The sequence below is a fragment of the Somniosus microcephalus genome, chromosome 4 (genome assembly GCF_052327205.1).
Source record: "Somniosus microcephalus isolate GS21.2 chromosome 4, FLI_Smic_1.0, whole genome shotgun sequence".
Lineage (NCBI taxonomy): Eukaryota > Metazoa > Chordata > Chondrichthyes > Squaliformes > Somniosidae > Somniosus > Somniosus microcephalus.
In genome coordinates this window covers 22,678,336-22,705,568 of record NC_140990.1, presented here as the reverse complement: position 1 = coordinate 22,705,568, position 27,233 = coordinate 22,678,336, and the positions used below count along the sequence as shown (strand labels likewise).

The 27,233-nt window shown below is 46.6% G+C and overlaps 1 protein-coding gene and 1 pseudogene across 1 annotated transcript; one reads left to right on the top strand and one right to left on the bottom strand.

The window, feature by feature from the left end:
* Window positions 1-26,635, bottom strand: LOC147118410 (uncharacterized). The gene is made up of 3 exons (XM_085983908.1): window positions 25,670-26,635; window positions 1,154-1,263; window positions 1-1,060 (listed from the first exon to the last, which is right to left on the bottom strand). The coding sequence occupies exons 1-3, from the start codon at window positions 26,519-26,521 to the stop codon at window positions 166-168; spliced, it is 1,857 nt and encodes a 618-aa protein (XP_085840034.1). The 5' UTR covers window positions 26,522-26,635; the 3' UTR covers window positions 1-165.
* LOC147118411 (uncharacterized) lies at window positions 7,741-16,074 on the top strand (annotated as a pseudogene).
* Window positions 26,636-27,233: the final 598 nt, after the last annotated feature.

The following is a 27,233-nucleotide window of genomic DNA, read 5'->3' as shown; positions in this document are numbered from 1 at the left end:
TTTGAAACAAAGCTGATTTATTTGGCATATATATCCAGAAGATTAAACTCGAGCCCAGTTAGGGAGTTATTAACATCAGAAACAAATCCTAACTGTCAGAATGAATATGGTTCAGTCCTGAACATGATTAACAGCAGCAATAACAGCAGAATCCAACCCCTGTAGTCAGTTGTGAACTCGCTGGTGTTTCAGTAGGTTGGATGACTGAGTGAATCCCTTCCCACACTCAGAGCAGGTGAACGGCCTCTCCCCGGTGTGAACTCGCTGGTGTTTCAGCAGAACCCTTGTGCTTTTAAAGCTCTTCTCACATTCAGAACATTTAAATGGTCTCTCATCAGTGTGAACAAGCTGGTGTTCAGTGAGTGTGACTGACCGAGTGAATCCCTTCCCACACACGGAGCAGGTGAACGGCCTCTCCCCAGTGTGAGTGCGTTGGTGTCTCAGCAAGTGGGGTGAACGAATGAATCTCTTTCCACACACAGTGCAGGTGAACGGCCTCTCCCCAGTGTGAGTGCGTTGGTGTGCCAGCAGATCATTTTTCCTTTTAAAGGTCTTCTCACAGTCAGAACATTTAAAAGGTCTCTTATCAGTGTGAACAACTTGGTGTGAAGTGAGGTCAGCTGATGAAGCGAATCCCTTCCTACACACCGAGCAGGTGAATGGCCTCTCCCCGGTGTGAATACGCTGGTGTTCAGTGAGGCTCCATGAACGAGTGAATCCCTTCCCACACATGGAGCAGGTGAACGGCCTCTCCCCGGTGTGAATATGCTGGTGCTCAGTGAGGGTCCATGAACGAGTGAATCCCTTCCCACACATGGAGCAGGTGAACGGCCTCTCCCCGGTGTGAATAAGCTGGTGTTCAGTGAGGTTCCTTGAACGAGTGAATCCCTTCCCACACACGAAGCAGGTGAATGGTCTCTCCCCAGTGTGATTGCGCCGATGAGTTTCCAGCTCAGATGGGCAAGAGAATCCCTTCCCACAGTCCCCACATTTCCAGGGTTTCTCCGTGGAGCGGGTGTCCTCGTGTCTCTCCAGGTTGGACAATCGGTTGAAGCCTCGTCTACACACAGAACACATATATGGTTACTCCCCGCTGTGAAAATGTTCCTTATATAACAGATTCTACAAACAAATACTAATTATGATATCATACAATATTATAGTTGTGTAGTAAAGTTCTTCTGACAGGCAGGGTCCATCAACTGAGCAGACTGATAGCAGATCTGGGAGGCACCACAAGATGTTCCACCTTGACTGCAGCAGTCAGCTTTCTTATCCCCGGGGTACGGACTCTCAACTAAGCTGCTAACTGCAAGATGGGAAAAGAGAACGGAATAATGGTGAAAAAAGGAAGATAAAAGGCAAAACAAAGTAATATCGGCAAGGAATAATGAATGTCTTGATGGCTGGGTCCTGTGAGTGATAACAGCAAGAAGAAGGAAATTTGAGTAGTCGTTTTCTTCTTTTACGGGATTTGAGAAAGTGGTCGGCTTCTTTTCTGTGGAAAAGTTGAAGACTGTGGACATTATATGGTTAGATAACATCAAGTGAAAACGAGGAGTTATTAGAGTGCCAATAGGACTGGCGTAGAACTGGTATTTTCTTGTTTTGTTGAAGAAGTTTCGGGTTTCTGGTTAAAAGTAGTTTACTTGAAGTTTTAATTGATTTCTGATATGGTTATGGGACTTTGTAAATTGTGGTGTTATTTAGTGTTAAAGCCTTGCTTAATCGAACGAACGAACGCTCTAGTGAACGCACGCATGCGGACACAAATAATATGCACGCACGCACGCATACACAATGGAACTTACGTTCGACCGAATGAAGGGCCTTCGCTCCCCAGGATGACAGCGGGCATCCTATTGGGTGAGCATGAGGCCTGCCTGGACGGATGAATGAACGCACGCACGCATGCACGCAGGTAGACAAATGACACGCACGCACGCAGACATGCACAATGGAATTTATGCTTGAGCGAACAAACGAACGGAGGAATGAATGACTGAATGATTGAGCGATGCCAGTAGGACTGGTGTATACGGGTTCTTTTTCTTGGTTTATTAAATAGTGGCAGTTTGTACTGTAAACATTATTGATTTACCTGTAAAAATTTATTAAGGCCTGAAAAGTAGAGCCTGCGTGATTCTTGTTACATCTGTCAATTAGATCATCCTGCTGAAGGAAAGTTACAGAACAAACAACCTCAAACTAATCTTACAATTAATGAACTAACAAAGGGCCTCCATCGAACTGCAAGGAATATTACTTCCAGCTGCATTCCTTTTACAGATGTGCTCACTCTAACTCGATCTTCCGTAGACATAGGCTTGGCAGACTGTTTTTGTAACTAACAGCTCCTTCAGTATATTTTCTTCCCACAATTGAGTGTTGTGCCTCAGGAGTTAATTGGAACTATAAACTTCTTAAATTGACAGTTAAGACAGATGGCTTTGCCCGTAGACAGCACAATGATGTTTATGGACATCTCCAACAGGGAAGGTCTCTGTGTAGAGAATAACAACAACTTGCATTTATGTAGCACCTTTAACATAGTAAAATGTCCCAAGGTGCTTCACAGGAGCGTTATCAAACAAAATTTGACACCAAACAGCATAAGGAGATATCAGCGCAAAAGAGGTAGGTTTGAAGGAGCGGCTTAAAAGAGGAAAGAGAGTCGGGGAGTTTGGGTGAATGAATTCCAGAGCTTAGGGCCCAGTAGCTGAAGGCACGGCCGCCAATGGTGGAGCGATTAAAACTGGGGACGTGCAAGAGGCCAGTATTGGAGGAGCGCAGCAATCTGGGAGGGTTGCAGGGCTGGAGGAGGTTACAGAGATAGGGAGGGGTGAAGCCAAGGAGGAATTGAAAAAAAGCTTCAATTCAAGAGTTTCTGGGCAGTTAGTCTTTTAATTCAGAATCAAGCAGCCTCTATGTAAACATACAATAGCAAAATACTGCGAATGCTGGAAATCTGAAATAAAGAAAATCTGTCTTGTGTTTAGAATTTCATTCTAAATCTAATTTAATAGTGACAATATTTTCATTTTCATTCCGGACTTCTAAAACCCCCTTTTCCACACTCGGTCCCTCCCTATAAACTGTCCCTGTGTAATATTTCTCAGATTAGGTGAAGGATGCTCCCTGACCAGTCTCCATTTCTCCTCCATTTACAGATGCTCCCTGATCAGTCACCTTTTCTCCTCCATTTACAGACGTTCCCTGTCCAGTTTCCATCTCTCCTTTCATTACAGACGCTCCCTGATAAGTCACCATTTCTGCTCCATTTACACACGCTCCCTGACCAGACACCATTTCTCCTTCATTTACAGACACTCCATGACCAGTTTCCATTTCTCCTTTCATTACAGACACTCCCTGACCAGACACCATTTCTCCCTTCATTAGACACTCCCTGATCAGTCACCATTTCTGCACCATTTCCAGATGCTCCCTGACCAGTCACCATTTCTCCCTTCATTAGACACTCCCTGATCAGTCACCATTTCTGCACCATTTCCAGATGCTCCCTGACCAGTCACCATTTCTGCACCATTTACAGATGCTCCCTGACCAGTCACCATTTCTCCTCCATTTACAGACACTCCCTTACCAGTCACCATTTCTCCTCCATTTACAGACGCTCCCTGACCAGTCACCATTCCTCCTCCATTTACAGACGCTCCCTGACCAGTCTCCATTTCTCCTCTATTTACAGACGCTCCCTGACTCACTTCCTGTCTGTCCCGGAGTTTGGCGGTTTGTTGAGATTCGGGCCGGAGTGAAACGGGAACCCGCGGGTGGGGGCGGATAATGTTCACTACTCTTGTACTCGGGCCTGGGGCCGCACTCGGGGTGTGTGAAGCCCGCCTCCCTCTGACCTGGTGCAGCCTCGCCACCCGCGCATGCTCAGCTCACACAGCCCAACAATCAGCCTCTCCCGCGCATGCTCAGCTCACACTGCCCAACAATCAGCCTCTCCCGCGCATGCTCAGCTCACACTGCCCAACAATCAGCCTCTCCCGCGCATGCTCAGCTCACATTGCCCAACAATCAGCCTCTCCCGTGCATGCTCAGCTCACACTGCCCAACAATTAGCCTCTCCCGCGCATGCTCAGCTCACCTTCTGTTGTTCAGGTTTAAAGGTCCTCAGCCACGTTGGAGGACCTGCCGCCCGCTCGGTCCTCCAGCCCCGCCCCTCCTAATGGTCCGGAGCTCCCGTCAATCACCCGGGCAGTGTGAGCTGAGCATGCGCAGACCTTGGCAGCAGCCGCTGACACATCAGGTGAGAGAGCTCAGGGAGCGGGTTCATGAACCCCGGGGGGGACGCGGGCTGCTCACACCCCGAGCGGGTTCATGAACCCCGGGGGGGACGCGGGCTGCTCACACCCCGAGCGGGTTCATGAACCCCGGGGGGACGCGGGCTGCTCACACCCCGAGCTCAGGGAGCGGGTTCATGAACCCCGGGGGGACGCGGGCTGCTCACACCCCGAGTGCGGCCCCAGGACCCATTATTAAAACACTCAACATTATCCGCTTCACACACTCCCGGTGTGGGCCTCAGGCCTCGACCAAGAGCCGCCGGGCGTTTGCCCCGAGCGGGGCGGCAGCTGCGGGGCTTTCTCCCGGTGACAGGCCCGGGGTAACGGCCGCCATCTTGAGAGGCTCGGGGCAGCAGGGCGCATGCGCAGCCCCCTTGGCCAGGAACCAGGAGGAGAGAATCTTGTCAATTTCTATCCTGGACTCACAGTGATGGCTTTTGTAAACTCCTTTTACAGGCTGAGAGAAGGGCAGCATTTACACACCGCAAACTCAAACCAAACAACAACTTACCTTTATATAGCACCTTTAAAACATCACAGAAGCACAGTCAGACAATAATTGACACACATACTTTGTTTGTCGTCCAGTGCACTTACTCAAAGTTCCTTCACAACTGTAACAATTTTATTCCGGTTGCTGTGAAGGCTGCGCTCACTCTACTCGTACACCTGGTCTCCAAAGGATGCAAAACAGGACTAATGCTGCCGAGCTCAGCTATTTTTGATCAGAAAATATCAACCGTTTAGCCTCACAAGGAAATGCACAAAAGAGGCAGCAGTGCTCATTGGCTGCCCAGGAAAGTCCTATTTAGATTAAACTCTTTCACCCAGAAACATAGAAGACAGGAGCAGGCCATTCGGCCCCTCGAGCCTGCTCCGCCATTCAATGAGATCATGGCTGATCATCCAAATTCAGTACCTTGTCCCTGCCTTCTCCCCATATCCCTTAATCCCTTTAGCCTTAAGAAATATATCTAACTCCTTGAATATATTTAATGAATTGGCCTCAACTGCCTTCTGAGGTAGAGAATTCCACAGGTTCACCACTTTCTGGGTGAAGAAATTCCTCATCTCTATCCTAAATGGCTTACCCCTTATCCTTAGACTGTGACCCCTGGTTCTGGACTCCCCGGCCATCGGGAACATACTTCCTGCATCTAGTCTGTCTAGTCCTGTTAGAATTTTATAAGTTTCAATGAGATTCTCTCTCATTCTTCTAAACTCCAGCGAGTATAAGCCCAATCGACCCAATGTCATCTCATACGTCATTCCTGCCATCCCAGGTATCAGTCTGGTGAATCTTCGCTGCACTCCTTCCATGGCAAGAACATCCTTCCTCAGATAAGGTGACCAAAACTGCACACAATACTCAAGATGTGGTCTCACCAAGGCCCTGTACAACTGCAGCAAGACATCCTTGTTCCTGTACTCGAACCCTCTCGCTATGAAGGCTAACATACCATTTGCCTTCTTAACCGCCTGCTGCACCTGCATGCTTACCTTCAGCAACTGGTGCACAATGACACCCAGGTCTCGTTGCACTTCCCCATCTCCCAATTTATTGCCGTTCAGATAATAATATGCCTTCCTGTTTTTGCCACCAAAGTGGATAACCTCGCATTTATCCACATTATACTGCAACTGCCATGCTTCAGCCCAATCACCCAACCTGTCCAAATCATACTGGAGTTTCTCGGCATCCTCCTCACAGCACACACGCCCACACAGCTTTGTGTCGTCTGCAAACTTGGAGATATTACATCTAGTTCCCTCGTCTAGATCATTTATATATATTGTGAATAGCTGGGGTCCTAGGACCGATCCCTGCGGTACCCCAGTAGTCACTGCCTGCCACTCGGAAAAAGACCCGTTTATTCCAACTCTTTGCTTCCTGTCTGCCAACCATTTTTCTATCCAAGTCAGTACTATGCCCCCAATCCCATGTGCCTTAACTTTACACGCTAATCTCTTATGTGGGACCTTATCGAAAGCCTTCTGAAAGTCCAACTACACCACATCCACTGGTTCTCCCTTATTTATTTTACCAGTTACATCCTCAAAAAATTCCAGTAGATTAGTCAAGCACGATTTACCTTCTGTAAATCCATGTTGACTTTGTCCGATCCTGTCACTGTTTTCCAAGTGCTCTGCTATTACATCTTTTATAATGGACTCTAACATTTTCCCCACTACCGATGTCAGGCTTACCGGTCTATAATTCCCCGTTTTCACTCTACCACCTTTTTTAAATAGTGGGGTTACATTAGCTACCCTCCAATCCATGGGAACTGTTCCAGAATCTATAGAATTTTGGAAGATGACCAGCAATGCATCTACTATTTCTAGGGCCACTTCCTTAAGTACCCTAGGATGTAGATTATCAGGCCCTGGGGATTTATCGGCCTTCAATCCCGTCAATTTCCCTAACACCATTTCCGTACAAATACTGATTTCTTTCAGTTCCTCCCTCTCATTAGACCCTATGTTCCCCGACATCTCTGGGAGGTTATTTGTGTCCTCCTTTGTGAAGACAGAACCAGAGTATGTATTTAATTGGTCGGCCATTTCTTTGTTCCCCATTATAAATTCCCAATTCTGACTGCAAGGGACCTACACTCGACTTCACCAATCTTTTTCTCTTCACATGTCTATAAAAGCTTTTACAGTCAGTTTTATGTTCCCTGAAAGCTTACTCTCATACTCTATTTTCCCCCTCTTAATTTATTTCCTTTGTCCTCCTTTGCTAAATCCTAAACTGCTCCCAATCCTCAGGTTTGCTGCTTTTTCTGGCCAATTTATATGTCCTCTCCTTGGATCTTATGCTATCCCTAATTTCCCTTGTTAGCCACGGTTGAGTCACCTTTTTTGTTTTATTTTTATGCCAAACAGGGATGAACATGCGATCCAGAGAGTGGTGAGAATGTGGAACTTGCTGCCACAGGGAGTAGAGTTGAGGTGATGAGCATGGATGTATTTAAGGGGAAGCTGGATAAACACATGGGAGAAAGGAATAGAAGGAGATGCTGATAGGGTGAGATGAAGAGAGATGGGAGGAGGCTCGTGTGGAGCATAAACACCGCATGGACCAGTTGGGCCGATTGGCCTGTTTCTGTGCTGTACAATGTATGTAATTCTAGGTACTAAGAGAGGAAAGAATGTTCCATAGAAACTAGAATTATCTGTTCTGCACTTTTTTCCTGAACTTAGTGATCTCTTTTGTAAACGGCTTTTACAGGGAATATCATCAGCCTTTGAATGTGGAAGGAGAAATGTTTGTCTGTTCTGTCCATGGGAAAAGATTTCAAACATCAGTGTGACTGGAAAAGCACCGAGACACACACCCGTCGTTCACAGCGGGGAGAAACCGTACACGTGTTCTGTGTGTAGATGAGGCTTCAACTGATCGTCCAACCTGGAGAGACAGGAGGACACCCGCACCATGGAGAAACCGTGGTAATGTGGGGACTGTGGGAAGGGATTCAGCTCCCTGTACCAGCTGGAAACTCATCGGCGCAGTCACACCGGGGAGAGACCGTTCACCTGCTCCACGTGTGGGAAGGGATTCAGTCAGTCATCCCAGCTGGTGAGACACCAGCGGGTTCACACTGGGGAGAGGCCGTTCACCTGCACTGTGTGTGGGAAACGATTTGCTCGATTAACCAACCTCACTGAACACCAACTTGTTCACACTGAAAAGAGACCCTTCAAATGTTCTAAGTGTGAGAAGATCTTTAAAAGCACAATAGATCTGCTGAGACACCAGTGAGTTCACACTGGGGAGAGGCCATTCACCTGCTCCATGTGTGGGAAAGGATTCATTCGGTCATCCCAACTGCTGAGGCACCAGCGAGTTCACACTGGGGAGAGACCGTTCACCTGCTCCGTGTGTGGGAAGGGATTAATTGATTCATCCACTCTGCTGAGACACCAGCGAGTTCACACTGGGGAGATGCCATTTACCTGCTCAGACTGTGGGAAGGGATTCACTCAGTGAAGTAAGATTTAAAAATGAGCGTAACAGGGCACGTTTAGTAGAACGCAATTGCGGCAGCAAAATGTTAAAAGATGAAATGTACCAATTATTCGTATGTTTAATTGCAGAAATGACCATACCAGTTTAGAGAGATGAAACTTACAAAAAAGAGACACTGACATAACCCTTTTCTGGAAAAACAAAACTTAGTAGTGGTCAAGAGAGAGAATGACTCTTTTCTCAGAAATCACATGTCCTGATGACTCATTTCCAAGAAATCAGAGGGTCCACAGGCCCCTGCAGTGAAAAGTGAAACTTATGTTATAGGCTACCTTGTATAAGTTAGACACACCTAGTTAGTGATTAATGTATAGACTTTTAAATCGATTGGACCTCTTGTAGTAGGAGGTCTCGTAATATGTGTATAACTGTGTGAACCTCAAGAGATTCGGTGGAGTCGGAGCCTTGTGTTGGGACGCAAGAGCCACAGCTCCCCAGGCCTGAATAAACCATTTTGACTTCAATTATTGGGTCTGTCTTTCTTACAACAAGCCAGTGACGTCGACTATGTATATCACTTGGTCTGCACTTTGGGGGCTTACATCACTCAGTTATCCAACCTGCTGAGACACCAGCGAGTTCACACTGGGGAGAGGCTGTTCACCTCGGTGTGTGGGAAGGGATTCACTCGGTATTCCAACCTGCTGGCACACCAGCGAGTTCACAAGTGACTGCAGGGGTTGGATTCTGCTGTTATTGCTGCTGTTAATCACATCCAGGACTGAACCATGTTCATTCTAACAGGTAAGGTTTGTTCCTGCTGATGAGAATAAGTCCTGTAACTGGGCTGGAGTTTAATATTCTGGATAAATGTCAGATACACAGTGTCGAGTATTTCTTTCCTCCAAGGTAAGAGGAGACTAATTGATGTCCTGTTACCGACTGTTCCATTTTTGGGCCCTTTCTCCTTTCTAACTCTAGATTATCTCAGTTCTAATATCTTCAGTTACTCTCAAGTCCCAGCTCCCCACACCTTCCAGAGAGCCTGTTATAGAAAATGACTGAAGATTTATCCCAGTGTAGTATTGTTATTATCCAAGGAAAAAGACTTGTATTTCTATCGCACCTTTCACAACCTCAGGACGTCCCAAAGTGCTTTACACACAAGGAAGTACTTTTGAAGTGTAGTTACTGTTCGAATGTAGGAAATTTCTGCACAGCAAGCTCCCACAAACAGCAATGTGGTATTGACCAGATAATCTATTTTTCAATTATGTTGATTGAGGATGGAAGGGGATGTGTAAAGAGATGGTCTGTGTATGGAGATGTGAAAGAAGGAAACGGTGTGTGTGTGTAATAGTGACACAGCCTTGTGGTCACAGTCAGAACAATGCACAGATATCCTTGTGATTATGGTTTGGGCAGGGCCAGGTCAATAATGTAGTAAACAAGTTAACTATAAATATCGCCAGTGTAGTCGCAGCTTAGAAACATAGAGAAACATAGAAAAATAGGAGCAGGAGCAGGCCATTCGGCCCTTTGAGTCTGCTCCGCCATTCAATATGATCATGGCTGATCCACTATCTCAATACCATATTCCCGCTCTCTCCCCATACCCCTTGATGTCTTTTGTGTCTAGAAATCTATCTATCGCCTTCTTAAATATATTCAGTGACTTGGCCTCCACAGCCTTCTGTGGTAGAGAATTCCACAGGTTCACCACACTCTGTGTGAAGAAATTTCTCCTCATCTCAGTCCTAAATGTCCTACCCCGTATCCTGAGACTGTGACCCCTCGTTCTAGACCCCCCAGCCAGGGGAAACATCCTCCAGTCTGTCTAGCCCTGTCAGAATTTTGTACGTTTCAATGAGATCCCCGTCTCATTCTTCTAAACTCTAGTGAATACAGACCTAGTCGACCCAATCTCTCCTCATACGACAGTCCTGCCATCCCAGGAATCAGTCTGGTGAACCTTCGCTGCACTCCCGCTATGGCAAGTATATCCTTTTTTAGATAAGGAGACCAAAACTGCACACAGTACTCCAGGTGTGCTCTCACCAAGGCCCTGTATAACTGTAGTAAGACATCCTTGCTCTTGTACTCAAATCCTCTTGCAATGAAGACCAACATGCCATTTGCCTTCCTAACTGCTTGCTGCACCTGCATGTTTGCTTTCAGTGACTGGTGTACAAGGACACCCATGTCCCTTTATACATCAACATTTCCCAATCTCTGCCTTTCTGTTTTTCCTACCAAAGTGGATAACTTCACATTTATCCACGTTATACTGCATCTGCTATGTATTTGCCCACTCACTCAACTTGTCTAAATCGCCTTGAAGCCTCTTTGCATCCTCCTCACAACCCCACCTAGTTTTGTGTCGTCAGCAAACTTGGAAATATTACATTTGGTTCCCTCATCCAAATCATTGATATATATGGTGAATAGCTGGGACCCAAGCACTGATCCCTGCGGTACTCCACTAGTCACCGCCTGCCACCCCGAAAAAGACCCATTTATTCCTACTCTCTGTTTCCTGTCTGTTAACCAATTTTCAATCCATGCCAGTATATTACCCCCAATTCCATGTGCTTTACTTTTGCACACTAAACTTATGTGGGACTTTATCAAAGGCCTTCTGAAAATCCAAATACACTACATCCACTGGTTTTCCCTTATCTATTCTACCAGTTACATCCTCAAAAAACTCCAGTAGGTTTGTCAAACACGATTTCCCTTTCATAAATCCAGGTTGACTTTGTCTAATCCCATTGATATTTTCTAAGTGTCCTGTTATCACATCCTTCATAATAGACTAGCAGTTTCCCTACTACTGATGTTAGGCTAATCGGTCTGTAGTTCCCTGTTTTCTCTCTCCCTCCTTTTTTAAATAGTAGGATTACATTTGCCACCCTCCAATCTGCAGGAACTGTTCCATAATCTATAGAATTTTGGAAGATGACAGTTGGTAGCACTCTCACTTTTGAGTCAGAAGGTTGTCAGTTCACGTCCCACTCCAGAGACTTGAGCACAAAAATCTAGGCTGATACTCCAGTGCAGTACTGAGGCAGTGTCAGAGGTGGCGTCTTTCGGATGAGACATTAAACTGAGGCCCTGTCTGCTCTCTCAGGTGGATGTAAAAGATCCCATAACACTATTTCGATAAAGAAAGACTTGCAGTTATATAGTGCCTTTCATGACCAGCAGACGTCTTGAAGTGCTTTACAGCCAATGAAGTACTTTTGAGGTGTAGTCACTGTTGTAATGTGGGAAAGAGCAGGGGAATTATCCCCGGTGTCCTAGCCAATGTTTATCCCTCAATCAACATAACAAAAGGATAATAGTAAAATACTGCGGATGCTGGAAATCTGAAATAACAACAGAAAATGCTGGAAACACTCAGCAGGACAGGCAGCATCCGTAGAGAGAGAAACAGAGTTAACAAAATGATAGATTATCTGGTCATTATCACATTGCTGTTTGTGGGAGCTTGCTGTGTGCTAATTGACGCCGCATTTCCTACATTACAACAGTGACTATACTTCAAAAGTACTTAATTGTCTGTAAAGCGCTTCAAGACGACTGGTGGTTATGAAAGGCGCTATATAAATGCACCAGAGACCGCTTTCTGGCTGATTGACAGCTGAGAGTCCGCGCATGCGCACGCGGGACGGCGGTTTGGGCCGACTCCGGCACAGCGACCCCTCCCGGTCACCAAGGGTAATAACTGCGCATGTCCAGAGGAGACCAAACCCCTCCCCCACACGGGGCTGCGCCGGCGCACTCGGATCCTGTCGGACGCAGTCGGCGCGGGGCATTCCGGGAAAGCCCTTGGTGTCGGTTACAGAGTCACGATCGGTGACGCAAAGTGAGTTTTCTCCGCTCCGATTGGGTGGACAATCGCGCGGAGTCGGGGTGGATCGGGAGAGAATAAAGAGAAATAGAGAAACCTGAGAGTCGGCGAGGCCCCGGACCGAGCGGCGTTAGTTGGTGGATCACATGATCTCCTCGGGGACACGTGACCCGGGCCCACGGCCTGATTGACGGGAGCTTCCGACCAATAGGGAGCGAGCGGGGCGGGGCTGGAGGAGCGAGCCGGTGACGTGTCCTTCAACCAATCGGGGAGCCCGAGGGGCGGGACTAGCGCCGGCTGATTGTCTGATCCGCAGGGCAGCGAGTTTCTCCAGTCCCTTGTTCAGGGCCCGGGGCCGGGGGAGGCTGTTGGCCTTTATTCCCCTTATTGGACACAAGGCTCTTTGTCTCACAACACACTGGCTCAGGTTTTAATGCAGACTTTTTTAATTCATCAATAAAAGCAGATAAAACCCGTGCTTCTGTGGAACAAACTTTCTAATATTTTACAGAATCATAGAATGGTTACAGCACAGAAGGAGGCCATTCAGCCCATCGAGCCCGTGCCGGCTCTCTGCAAGATCACTTCAGCTAGTCCCACTCCCCGCCCTTTCCCCGTAACCCTGCAAATGTCTTTCCTTCAGGTACTTATCCAATTCCCTTTTGAAAGCCGTGATTGAATCTGCCTCCACCACCCTTTCAGGCAGTGCATTCCAGATCCTAACCACTCGCTGCATAAAAAAGTTTTTCCTCATGTCGCCTTTGGTTCTTCTGTCAATCACCTTAAATCTGTGTCCTCTGGTTCTCGACCCTTCCGCCAATGGGAACAGTTTCTCTCTCTCTGTCCAGAACCCTCATGATTTTGAACACCTCTATCAGATCTCACCTCAACCTCCTCTGCTCTAAGGAGAACAACCCCAGCTTCTCCAGTCTATCTACGTAACTGAAGTTTATCATCTCTTGTCCCTGGAACCATTCTTGTAAATCTTTTCTGCACCATCTCTAAGGCCTTCACATCCTTCATAAAGTGCAGTGCCCAGAATTGGACACAATTCTCCAGTTGAGGCCGAACCAGTGTTTTATAAAGGTTCATCATAACTTCCTTGCTTTTAGATTCTATGCCTCTATTTATAAAGCCCAGGATCCCATATGCTTTCTCAACCTGCCCTGCCACCTTCAACGATTTGTGCACACATACCCCCAGGTCTCTCTGTTCATGCACCCACTTTAGAATTGTACCCTTTAGTTTATATTGCCTCGCCTCGTTCTTCCTAACAAAATGTATTACTTCGCACTTTTCTGCATTAAATTTCATCTGCCACGTGTCCGCCCATTCCACCAACCTGTCTATGTCCTCTTGAAGTCTATCACTATTCTCCTCCCTGTTCGCTCTACTTCCAAGTTTTATGTCATCTGCATATTTTGAAATTGTGTCCTGTACATCAAGTCTAAGTCATTAATATACATCAAGTAAAGCAGTGGTCCTAGTACCGGCCCCTGGGGAACACCACTGTGTACCTTCCTCCAGTCCAAAAAACAACCGTTCACCACCATTCTCTGTTTTCTGTCACTTAGCCAATTTTGTATCCATATCCATGCTGCCACTGTCCCTTTTATTCCATGGGCTTCAACTTTGCTGGCAAGCCTATTATGTGGCACTTGTCGAACGCCTTTTGGAACTCCATGTACACCACGTTAACCGCATTGCCCTCATCAACCCTCTCTGTTACCTCATCAAAAAACTCAATCAGAATCAGAGCGGCTGGGCCCGGCGGACGTGCGGCTAGGGCCCCGGCACCAGGAAACCCAGGGTTTTTTCAGCCGGTTCCACCGAGTCCGACTTGGGGCAAAGGACAGGAGCCAGGCTCCCAGAATGGCCCGCGGCCCCGGGGAGCATGCGCACTCTCAGCAGGGAAATCAGCGCCTTGTATAGAGTGGTTTCTGGGGCGCGGGGAATTGTGGGTGCTGCGGACGCCATTAGTCAGTGGCTGTGGGGAAGAGTTTTATTGCAGGCTGACGGAAGGTAGGTCCCTGGCCGCCTGTGTAGGTCTTTTTGTTCCTTCAGTTTGAGCTGGAGTGGAGATGGAGGAGAAGCTGCTGGGTTTAACTCCCAGTACTTCTGAGCCCAGGAGGACCCAACAATTTCCAATGTGGGACTGTCAAGGGAGGTGGATTCTGGGGGAGATTAGGTTGTTACACAGACACTGTCCCTACAATGTAAAAAAGTATTGTTTTAGGAACAAGTATTTCTGTAAAGGCTTTTAATCCGTTTTACATACAGATTTTTAAAATTAATTCTTGGGATATGGGCATCGCTAACAAGGCCAGCATATATTGCCAAACCCCAGTGTCCTGTTGAGAAGGTGATGGTGGGCCTTCTTGAACGGCTGCAGTCCGTGTGGTGAAGGTACTCCCACAATGCCAGGAGTTACCAGATTTTGACTCAGCAATGAACGGTGATATTTGTCCAAGTCAGGATGGTGAGTGACTTGGAGGGGAACTTGGTGGTGATTGTGTTCCCATGTACCTGCTTCCCTTGTCCTTCTATGAGCTGGAGGTCGCAGGTTTGGGAGGTTTTGTCAAAGTTGTTGTCGAGCTGCAGATGTATAAAGTCTCTCTCCTTCAACCCCTCGCCCTCCCACATCTCTCTTTCTCTCCTCCCATAGAGGCCAGAGTCGTGTGTAGGCCCAGACCAGGTGGTGGATTCCCTTCCCTGAAGGACATCAATGAACCAGTTGGGTTTTTACGACAATCCGGCAGCTTTCATGGTCACTTTTTTCTGGTGCTGGCCCCACAAGTGACCAGATTAATTCAGCTCAATTTCATAACTTGCCTTTGTGGTTTTTGTGGGTTCTCTCTCACACTCCCTTTTTCCTGTTTTAAATTCCTTTTATAGGGCATTAGAAAGGGAGGATTTGAAGACGGGAAACTCAAACAAAACATCACATCAAGATCTGACAGAGTCACTTGATTAATCGGGACCTGAATATCATCAGCCTTTGAACATGGAAACAAAAAGCATCATTCACAGCGGAGAGAAAATGTACACATGCTCTGTGTGTGGACAAAGCTTCCGCCGATCATCCAACCTGGAAAGACACAAGCGCAGTCACACTGGGGAGAGGCCATTCCCCCGCTCTGAGTGTGGGAAGGGATTCACGAATTCATCCCACCTCCTGACACACCAGCGAGTTCACACTGGGGAGAGGCCGTTCACCTGTTCCGTGTGTGGGAAGCGTTTCACTCGTTCATCCCACCTACTGACACATCTGCGAGTTCACACTGGGGAGAGGCTGTTCACTTGCTCTGAGTGTGGGAAGGGATTCACTCAGTTATCCAATCTGCTGAATCACCAGCGAGTTCACACTGACGAGAGACCTTTTAAATGCCCGGACTGTGGGAAGTGCTATAAAAGTTCCAGGGAACTGACGAGAGACCGTTCAGGTGCTCTCACTGTGGGACTGGGTTCAGGCAGTCATCCGACCTCACTGTACACCAGCACACTCACATTGGGGAGAGGCCGTTCAAATGCTCACACTGTGGCACTGGGTTCAGGCGATCACCTGAACTCACGATACACCAGCGCACTCATTCTGGGGAGAGGCCGTTCATCTGCACTGAGTGTGGGAAGGGATATACTCAGTCATCCGACCTTCTGACACACCAGCGAGTTCACACTGGGGAGAGGCCTTTCACCTGCTCTGTGTGTGGGAAGAGATTCACTCTGTCATCCACCCTGCTGACACACCAGCAAGTTCACACTGGGGAGAGGCCATTCACCTGCTCCGTGTGTGGGAAGGGATTCACTCGGTCCTCCCACATGCCGAGACACCAGCAAGTTCACAAGTGACTGCAGGAGTTGGATTCTGCTGTTATTGCTGCTGTTAATCACATCCAGGACTGAACCAGTTCATTCTGACAGTTGCAGTTTGTTTCTGCTGATGTTAATAATTCCTTTAACTGGGCTGGAGTTTAATATTCTGGATATATGTCAAATATATTAGCGTTGCTTTCAAAACATTGTTGTAGATGTTTGTCTTTCCCACCTGAGTGTTTAGCATCACCTGGCTGGAGCTCAGAAAGGACAATCTGGGGGAGGATCGTACGGCGGGAACAGAACTTCAGCCTGGACACAGTCCTTCAAGGCCACACTGAGAGGGGCAAACGGCACTTTGGTCTATCTCGTCTCTCTTCACTGACAGCAAAGTCGCCGTGCGGGTTTAACTTGAGGCATGTAAGAAATGTGTCCCAGCTGCTCCCTTCCATGGCTCAGAGCTCCTAGACACGGAACAGAAGGCTCCTTTACAACTGTGTTTAGAGTCAGGAAGAACAAAGGTGAATGCTGGGAACGTGCTGTCAAATCAGAGATTGGTGTCAAAATGCGATCTGTTCCTGACTGAAAGTGAAACGGCAGGTTTAAGTTTCCAGTCTAAAAATTACAGTGGTAATTATTCCACAAAGATTTAACATGTTTGTGTGACAGTCCTGACTCTAACGTTTTAATGCAGATGTTAACTCATTTAAAATAAACCCATATAAAATAAATTGGTTAAAGTCTGCATTAAAATAGCAGATAGAGGAGTTCACCAGAGCCTGTTAACTGCTGGTACAATTATACAACAGACATTTGATCTCCAGATAAAGAAGGACCTGCAGCGTGTTTCCAGGAATTCCCTGTTTTATTGATGTGTGCGTGTTAGACACCAGTATAACTAAAAATACACGACCCGGAACATCCACGGGGAAACCAGTTCAGATCAAGGTGAGTTCAGTTTATAGCAGAATAGGGACAAATATCACCCACAATTGAGGGAGTCAAAAGCAGCCATTAGAGAAGCTCAGAGATCTTTTGGAAGATGGTGCTCAATTGTGGAAATAATAGTAAAAGCTTTTCCAGCTACGTCAGGAGTCAGAAGGCATAGTTACACAGAGTTACATAGAATGACAGAGTCTACAGCACAGGAACAGGCCATCGGCCCAACTGGTCAATGCCGGTGTTTCTGCTCCACACGAGTCTCCTCCCACCACTCTTCATCTAACCCTATTAGCATATCCTTCTATTCCTTTCTCCCTCATGGGCTTATCTACCTTCCCCATGAATGTATCTGTGCTATTCGCCTCAACTACTCCTTGTGGTAACACGTTCCACATTCTGACCTCTCTTGGGGTAAAGAAGTTTCTCCTGAATTCCCCATTGGATTTATTAGAGACTGTGTTATATTTATGACCTGTAGTTTTGAACTCCCCCACAAGTGGAAACATTTTCTCCAGGTCCACCCGATATAACCTTTTCATAATCTTAAAGACCTCGATCAGGTCACCCATCGGCCTTCTCTTTATTCTAGAGAAAAGAGCCCCAGCCTGTTGAGCCTTTCCTGATAAATATATCCTCTCAGTTCTGGGATCATCCCTGCATATGCTTTTTCCACCTTCTCCAGTGCCTCTATCTCATTTTTATAATCTGGAGACCAGAACTGTTCACAGTACGCCAAGTGTAGTCTAACCAAGGTTCTATACAAGTTTAATGTAATTGCACAGCTTTTCAATTTGATCCCTCGACAAATGACCCCCAGTCCATTGTTTGCTCCTGTTATGGCCTCATTAACCTGCGTCACTACTTTTAGTGATTTGTGTATCTGGACCCCGAGATCCCTTTGCTCTTCTACCCCATTTAGATTCTTATGTTACAAGTAGTGTGTGGCCTTATTATTCCTACCAAAATGCACCACCTCACACTTAGCTATATTGAAATTTATTTACAAATTACCCTCCCATTCTGCTAGCTTATTAATGTCTTCTTGCATTTTCTCGCAGTCTTCCTCAGTATTAACTATACCCCCCAATTTGGTGTCAGAGACAAATTTTGAAATTATACTTCTGATTCCCGAGTCCAAATCCTTTATGTAAATTGTGAACAACAGTGATCCCAGCACTGATCCCTGTGGAACACCACTTCCCACCTTTTGCCAGTCGGAGTAGCCACTCCTAACCCCTGCTCTCTGTTTTGTAACCAGCTTGCTATCCATACCAGGATGTACAATCTACAAGATGACCAAGGTTTGTTTGGTCTGTAAATCCTCCCCTTCTAATCCCCTGTAAAAAGAGTTTACAAAAGTCAGCACTGGAAGTCCAGGATAGAAACTCAGAACAGACAATTGGCATTTATATGGAACATTACTCTCTCCTATTCCTCTGAAACTAAATCCCAGTCCCACACACTCTCCCTCATCCCTGTGCTGAAATCCAAACCCATCGCACCATTTCCAAACTGTCCCACTACTCTGGCTGGGTTGTTCTACACCCACTGGTGTAGGGATACAGATATCCCAGTGATTTAGTGGAACTGGACATTAGACAGTCAAAGAAAGTCACACTGCTCTGGGCTTTAGTTAATCAAAAGTTACCTTTAATCATGTAACAGTTCACACAAGCATCAAGCAACAGATAAATGTGAAGACCAAGTGTAGGGTTCTCAAAATTCCCACATTCCCCAAAGTTATTAATAAAGGGACCCTGAAGGACAAGTTATTAATAAGGGTACCCTAAAGGAAATGGCTTCTGGACCTTGTGGCAGAAACCTGCAAGATTGAAAGCAGGACCCTGCAAAACAGGTCAAGTTCAAAAAGGCTTTGAAAAACCTGACATGCCTGGGCCTGTGGGAGACTTGTTATTTTTGAAGCCAGACAACTAGATAATACAGAATACGCATTCTTCATTTTGAAACAAATCAACTCAGGAAAGACTTAATCTCGAACCCATCAAACCTTTGCATAAATAATCGCTTACAGTTTAAACTGGCTACTAAGCCAGGGAGATACCGATTCACATTATGCATAACAAACACCGAGACATTAAAGACCATTTAGCAACGGGGCAACCACCCAAAAAGCAGTTAAGGTGAACGACTATAATCACCTTAGACGAGCCCGCCAAAAATTAGACAAAGCACTAGCCCTGATTTGGCATGCAGATAACAACCTCCAAAAGAGTATAATTGTAGGCCCACCAGTAACCAAGGAAAAGCAGACGAAAGCAGGCAAAAGGGGAGACGAACTGCTACGGAGACGAGCAAGCAGAGAAGGGCAGTGTGTTTAAGCGTTGGGGACAAGCAGGCACACGCTCAAGTCCAGGTTACTCGAAACGCAAAGAAGCAGACCGGAAGGCTCACGGAACATTGCGGCGAGGGGGGCAGGCTCGACCGAAGACGACTAGGCTGCAACCGCAACCTTACACGAGGAACGACCACAAGCACTGCGGTAACAAAGGGCCGGGTAAACCATACCTTCAGATCATTACCACTGCACAGGTAATGATCTAGGCCACCGCGACTGAGCCGACACTGAAGACCGCCAACCGAACCCCAACCGCAACAAAACCTCGATGACCAGACCACCACCAGAAGAACAAAACCCGAAGTTTTCCACTCTACAAGATAAAGTACCCAACAAAGACTTTACTCCCTATCTCTAACGGAGAAGAGGGTATTTTACTCAGACAAATCCACCACCGCGCCCATGGACCACGTAGCGACGGCAGGCCCCAAAGAGCGAATCCCAAAACCGCAACCAGCTTAATCGACAGGATTCGACCTGTCAAGAAACCCTTATTGGTGAGCATAATCCCTGGCCCCTTATAGCACAATTTAGTTAGATATTGGGGGTGGGACAAGGGTAGGGGGATTACTAATGTGATGTTTCCCTCGTTGTGCCGTGTGTTCCCCATTCTTATTTAAGTGTACGTTTATATGCCTGTAACTATTCCAGTAATTTTCAGTGTTGTAATTTTATTGTGCCTTTAATAAAATACAGTTTTCTTGCACCAAACCAGTTGTCTACTCCAATTTGTATCGCAGCCTGTACCTAAGTCCGGAGTCTAGAACCACAGGGGTGTGGGAGCGATTCGAACCACTCAAAGCAGTCAGGGGCAAGCTGACTGCGTACACCAAAACCCCATCACAAGGATTTCCGCGTTAAGATGGGAGAGCGATCAGCTCTTGTCGCACTGGAGGTTCTGCTTCTGTTTGGATGACTTCTTCCAGGTGAAGCTTCTTCCGCCATCATCAACTAGTCATGGAGCAATGGGCGGCCTTAAATGAGGTGGTGGTTCGGGTACAGTTTTGGCTCAAGGGGGAAAGGGAGAGCAACCAAAGCCAGAGCTCCCTGAATGAGGAAGGAGTTAGAGAGTAGGATGAAGCAGAAAAAGGGACGTATAACAGATGTCAGCTTGACAATACAAGGGAGAATCAGGCTGAATATAAAAAGTACAGAGGACAAGTGAAAAAGAAAATAAGAGGGGCAATGAGACAGTATGAGAATAGATTAGCAGCAAACATAAAAGGGAATCCAAAGGTCTTCCACAGGCATATTAACAGTAAAATAGTAGTCAGAGGAATGGTGGGGCTGATTAGGGACCAAAATGGAGATCTGTTGGTGGAGGCAAAAGGCATGGCTGAGGTACTAAATGAGTACTTTGTATCGGTGTTGACCAAGGAAGAGGGCTATGGTAAACAAGGAGGTTGCTGGGATACTGGATGAGATAAAAACAGATAAAGAGGAGGTACTAGAAAGACTGGCGGTTCTTAAAGTGGAAAAGTCACTGTCTGGATGGGATGCAGTCGAGGTAGCTGAGGGAAGGGTAGAAATTGCAGAGGAGCTGGCCACAATTTTCCAATCCTCCTTAGATACAGGGGTGGTGCCAAAGGACTGGAGGACTGAAAATGTTACACCCTCGTTCATAAAAGGGGAGAAGGATAAATCTGACAATTACAGGCCAGTCAGTTTAACATTGGTGGTGGAGAAGGATAAATCTGGCGATTACAGGCCAGTCAGTTTAACATTGGTGGTGGAGAAGGATAAATCTGGTGATTACAGGCCAGTCAGTTTAACATTGGTGGTGGAGAAGGATAAATCTGACAATTACAGGCTCGTCAGTTTAACATTGGTGGTGGAGAAGGATAAATCTGGTGATTACAGGCTCGTCAGTTTAACATTGGTGGTGGAGAAGGATAAATCTGGTGATTACAGGCCAGTCAGTTTAACATTGGTGGTGGAGAAGGATAAATCTGGTGATTACAGGCCAGTCAGTTTAACATTGGTGGTGGAGAAGGGTAAATCTGACGATTACAGGCCAGTCAGTTTAACATTGGTGGTGGAGAAGGATAAATCTGGCAATTACAGGCCAGTCAGTTTAACATTGGTGGTGGAGAAGGATAAATCTGGTGATTACAGGCCAGTCAGTTTAACATTGGTGGTGGAGAAGGATAAATCTGGTGATTACAGGCCAGTCAGTTTAACATTGGTGGTGGAGAAGGATAAATCTGGCGATTACAGGCCAGTCAGTTTAACATTGGTGGTGGAGAATCTTTTAGAAACAATAATCCAGGAGAAAACTAACAGCCACTTGGATAAGTCTGGACTAATAAAGGAGAGCCAGCACAGATTTGTTAAAGGCAAATCGTGTTTGATGGTGTTGACTGAGTTTTTTGATGAGGTAATGGAGGGGGAAGGTGTAAAACGGGCAGGAAATTGAATCCCGTCAGGTGGGGGAGGTTCAAATTACCCCCAGCATATCTGAACTAGAAGGACAACTGCTAAAAATGGCCAAAAGGACAACAAAATAACGATGGAAACTGCCTGAGCAGTTCCGTAGCAACAGGAATCCCCAAATGGGAAGCTTTCTGCTTTTTAACCTCGTACACTATTTATCTACAAAGTACATCTCTAATTATCATCAACAGCAAGCTGCAATATCACTTATTGGAATATGATTGTTTGACTAAGTAAGAGTTTAGCCAAAGAACTACCTGCAGTTATTTTACAAATATAGTATTTTCTTACTTTAAGCAAATCCTTTGAAGTTTTCTTTTGCCTTTTACTTTTTGTTGTGTGTTTTTTTCTCTTTAGGTCCCTGCACACAACCAAAGCATTCTCAGCTGAGGGAACAGGTGGGCAGCTTGCTCTGACCCTGCCGTTCTACTGTGACCCGTGGGGTCTCACCCTTCAAATGGACTTCCTTGTGGGGACAGGCTCACTTTCTGTTGACCCCCCTCTTTCTTCCCGACAGTCCAGTGGAGATTAAGGGTTTGCAGTGTGAGGGAGATTGGGCATAAACCCACACCCACCAGTCTTTTGTGCCATTTGTTGAGCTGGCATGCTGTGCCCGTCTCCGTTAATGATTTCTGATGTTCTTCAGTTTTTTGAAGCAGAAACAGTGTCCACAAAGAGCTACTTGTGCTTCAAAAGACTCGAGCCGCTCGGCCAAACAGCCTCGTGGACTTTCAGTCCAACATATAATCCATCGATCGATCACTCATTTCATTCATTTAGTAACGGCAGATTTTACTATCTTGCACCACATTCTGTGTATTTAAGATAGAAACATAGAAGATAGGAGCAGGAGTAGGCCATTCGGCCCCTCGAGCCTGCTCCACCATTCAATGAGATCATGGCTGATCATCCAAATTCAGTACCCTGTCCCTCACTTCTCCCCATATCCCTTGATCTCTTTAGCCTTAAGAAATATATCCAACTCCTTGAATATATTTAATGAACTGGCCTCCACCGCCCTCTGTGGCAGAGAATTCCACAGGTTCACCACTCTCTGGGTGAAGAAATTCCTCCTCATCTCTGTCCTAAATGGCTCACCCCTTATCCTTAGACTGTGACCCCTGGTTCTGGACTCCCCAGCCAGTGGGAACATCCTTCCTGCATCTAGTCTGTCTAGTCCTGTTAGAATTTTATAAGCTTCAATGAGATCCCCTCTCATTCCTCTAAACTCCAGCGAGTATAAGCCCAATCGACCCAATCTCTCCTCATATGTCATTCCTGCCATCCCAGGTATCAGTCTGGTGAATCTTCGCTGCACTCCCTCCATGGCAAGAACATCCTTCCTTAGATAAGGTGACCGAAACTGCACACAATACTCAAGGTGTGGTCTCACCAAGGCCCTGTACAACTGCAGCAAGACATCCTTGCTCCTGTACTCGAACCCTCTCGCTACGAAGGCCAACATACCATTTGCCTTCTTAACTGCCTGCTGCACCTGCATGTTTACCTTCAGCGACTGGTGCACAAGAACACCCAGGTCTCGTTGCACTTCCCCTTCTCCCAATCTATTGCCGTTCAGATAATAATCTGCCTTCCTGATTTTGACACCAAAGTGGATAACCTCACATTTATCCACATTACACTGCATCTGCCCAATCACCCAACCTGTCCAAATCACACTGGAGTTTCTCGGCATCCTCCTCACAGCACACACGCCCACCCAGCTTTGTGTCGTCTGCAAACTTGGCGATGTTACATCTAGTTCCCTCGTCTAGATCATTAATATTTATTGTGAATAGCTTGGGTCCTAGGACCGATCCCTGCGGTACCCCACTAGTCACTGCCTGCCACTCGGAAAAAGACCCGTTTATTCCCACTCTTTGCTTCCTGTCTGCCAACCAGTTCTCTATCCAAGTCAATACCTTGCCCCCAATCCCATGTGCCTTAACTTTACACGCTAATCTCTTATGCGGGACCTTATCGAAAGCCTTCTGAAAGTCCAAATACACCACATCCACTAGTTCTCCCTTATCTATTTTACCAGTTACATCCTCAAAAAATTCCAGTCGATTAGTCAAGCACGATTTACCTTTTGTAAATCCATGTTGACTTTGTTCGATCCTGTCACTGTTTTCCAAGTGCTCTGCTATTACATCTTTTATAATGGACTCCAGCATTTTCCCCACTACCGATGTCAGGCTTACCGGTCTATAATTCCCCGTCTCTCTACCACCTTTTTTGAATAGTGGGATAACATGGGAACTGTTCCAGAGTCTATAGAATTTTGGAAGATGACCAGCAATGCATCTACTATTTCTAGGGCCGCTTCCTTGAGTACCCTAGGATGTAGATTATCAGGCCCTGGGGATTTATCGGCCTTCAATCCCATCAATTTCCCTAACACCATTTTCCTAAAAAATTGTGATTTCTTTCAGTTCCTCCCTCTCATTGGACCCTATGTTCCCTGACATCTCTGGGATGTTATTTGTGTCCTCCTTTGTGAAGACAGAACCAAAGTATGTATTTAATTGGTCTGCCATTTCTTTGTTGCCCATTATAAATTCCCCTGATTCTGACTGCAAGGGACCTACGCTTGACTTCACCAAACTTTTTCTCTTCACATATCTATAGAAGCTTTTACAGTCAGTTTTTATGTTCCCTGCAAGCTTACTCTCATACTCTATTTCCCCCCTCTTAATTAATCCCTTTGTCCACCTTTGTTGAATCCTAAACTGCTCCCAATACTCAGGTTTGCTGCTTTTTCTGGCCAATTTATATGTCCTCTCCTTGGATCTTATGCTATCCCTAACTTCCCTTGTTAGCCACGGTTGATTCACCTTTTTTGTTTTATTTTTATGCCAAACGGGGATGAACAAATCCTGTAGTTCATCCATGTGATCTTTAAATGTTTGCCATTGCCTGTCCACCGTCAACCCTTTGAGTAACATTCCCCAATCAATCCTACCCAACTCGCACCTCATACCATCATAATTTCCTTTATTTAAATTCAGGACCCTCGTCTGAGTCAAGTACTTCACTCTCCATCTTAATGAAGAATTCTATCATATTATGATCGCTACGCCCCAAGGGGCCTCGCACAAGATTGTTAATTATTCCTTTCTCATTACATAATACCCAGTCTAAGATGGCCTGATCTCCAGTTGGTTCTGAGGACTATCTGAATTTATGTTGATAAATTATTGGGAGGGTAGAAGTGGTGCGATGCTCAACACTAAGAGCCAGACTGTTTCCGATTCACCAATTGAACACTTTGCTCTCACCAATGTGCGCAGTCCCTTTAAATGTGCTGCGCGGTTTCTCTCCCAGCGGCAGGAGCTGGTGAGCGGCCTGCACGGGGCCTCGCCATTGCTGCGCCAACATGCAGCTGTTCACCTTAGGGACAACATTGGTGTGCGGCCCTCAACAGCTCACCACCACTTGTTAAGTGGCCCTCCAGCCCAAATCATTGCCCACCTCTGCCCGAAACCATCTTTAACGGGATTCTGCCTCCTGACGGAGTTGGAAAGATTTTACCATTACTACCACAATTGAGCACCATCTTCTTTTCCAAAGATCTCTGAGCTTCTCTAATGGCTGCTTTTGTCTCCCTCAACTGTGGGGTGATATTTCTCTCTATTCTCCTGTAAACTGAATTCCTCTTGATCTCAATGTAAAACAGTTCAGGGAGTCAGGCACCATTCACCCCTAGACCTACGCTGGCCGGTGAAACCCCAGTCATTTCCTTAGTAAGGATTCCTCTGGTTCCTCGCCATATATTTGTCAGGATACCGAAACCCAGCTTTCTTACCGTCCACTCCTGGAGGCCCCACTCCCTGAGCCTACAACCTTCAGCAGGGTCAGTGGTGGAGTTCAACAGCAGGAGTGAACCCAACTGTCAAAATGAACATGGTGCATTCCTGGATGTGATTAACAGCAGCAGTAACAGCAGAATCCAACCACTGCAGTTACTTGTGAACTCGCTGATGAATCAGTAGGTGGGATAACTGAGTGAATCCCTTCCCACACACGGAGCAGGTGAACGGCCTCTCGCCAGTGTGAACTCTCTGGTGTCTCAGCAGGCTGGAGCTCTGAGTGAATCCCTTCCCACACACTGAGCAGGTGAACGGCCTCTCCCCGGTGTGAACTCGCTGGTGTCTCAGTAGGTGGGTTGAATTTGTGAATCCCTTCCCACACCGGGAGCAGGTGAACGGTCTCTCCCCAGTGTGAACTCGCTGGTGTGTCAGCAGATCGCTTTTACTTTTAAAGCTCTTCTCACAGTCAGAACATTTAAAAGGTCTCACATTGGTGTGAACAAGTTGGTGTTGCAGTAAGTGGGATGAAGAAGTGAATCCCTTTCCACACACTGAGCAGGTGAACGGCCTCTCCCCAGTGTCAACTCGCTGGTGTGTCAGCAGATCGCTTTTACTTTTAAAGCTCTTCTCACAGTCAGAACATTTAAAAGGTCTCACATTTGTGTGAACAAGTTGGTGTCTCAGTAGGTGGGATGAAGAAGTGAATCCCTTCCCACACATGGAGCAGGTGAATGGCCTCTCCCCAGTGTGAACTCGCTGGTGTGTCAGCAGGTCACATGACTGAGTGAATCCCTTCCCACACACGGAGCAGGTGAACGGCCTCTCCCCGGTGTGACTGCGTCGATGAATTTCCAGCTCAGACGGGTAATTGAATCCTTTCCCACAGTCCCCACATTTCCACGGTTTCTCCCCGGTGTGACTGCGCTTGTGTTTTGCCAGGCCAGAGGATCGACTGAATCCTCGTCCACACACAGAACACGTGTACGGTTTCTCCCCGCTGTGAACGGTGCTTTTTGCTTCCATGTTATGTCTGATGATATTCAGGTCCCAATGAATTGAGTGACACTGTCAGATCTTGATGTGATGTTTGAGTTAAATTTCTTGTCTACAAATCCTCCCCTTCGAATACCCTGTAAAATGAATATAAAACAGGAAAAAGGGAGCGTGAGAGAGAACCCAGAAAAACACAGACAGGTTGTGAAATTGAGCTCAATGAATCTGGGAATTTGTGGGGCTGGCACTAGAAAAAAAATAATGACAGCTACCGGATTGTCATTAAAATCCCAACTGGTTCACTAACGTCCCTCAGGGATATGGGGATCGGGTGGAAAAGTAAAGTTGAGGTCGAAGATCAGCCATGATCTTATTGAATGGCGGAGCAGGCTCGAGAGGCCGTATGGTCCACTCCAGCTCCTAATTCTTGTGTTCTTATGGAAGGGAACCTGCCACCCTACCTGTCCCACGACTTCTACCGCCTAGAAGGAAAACAGCAGCAGGTGCTTGGGAACACCATCATCTGCAAGTCACACACCATCCTGACTTGGACATAGATCGCCGTTCCTTCATTGTCACTGGGTCAAAATCCTGGAACTCCGTCCCTAACAGCACTGTGGGAGCACCTTCGCCACACGGACTGCAGCGGTTCAAGAAGGTGGCTCACCACCACCTTCTCCAGGGCAACTAGGGATGGGCAATAAATGCTGGCCTTGCTAGTGACTTTCACATCCCAATAATG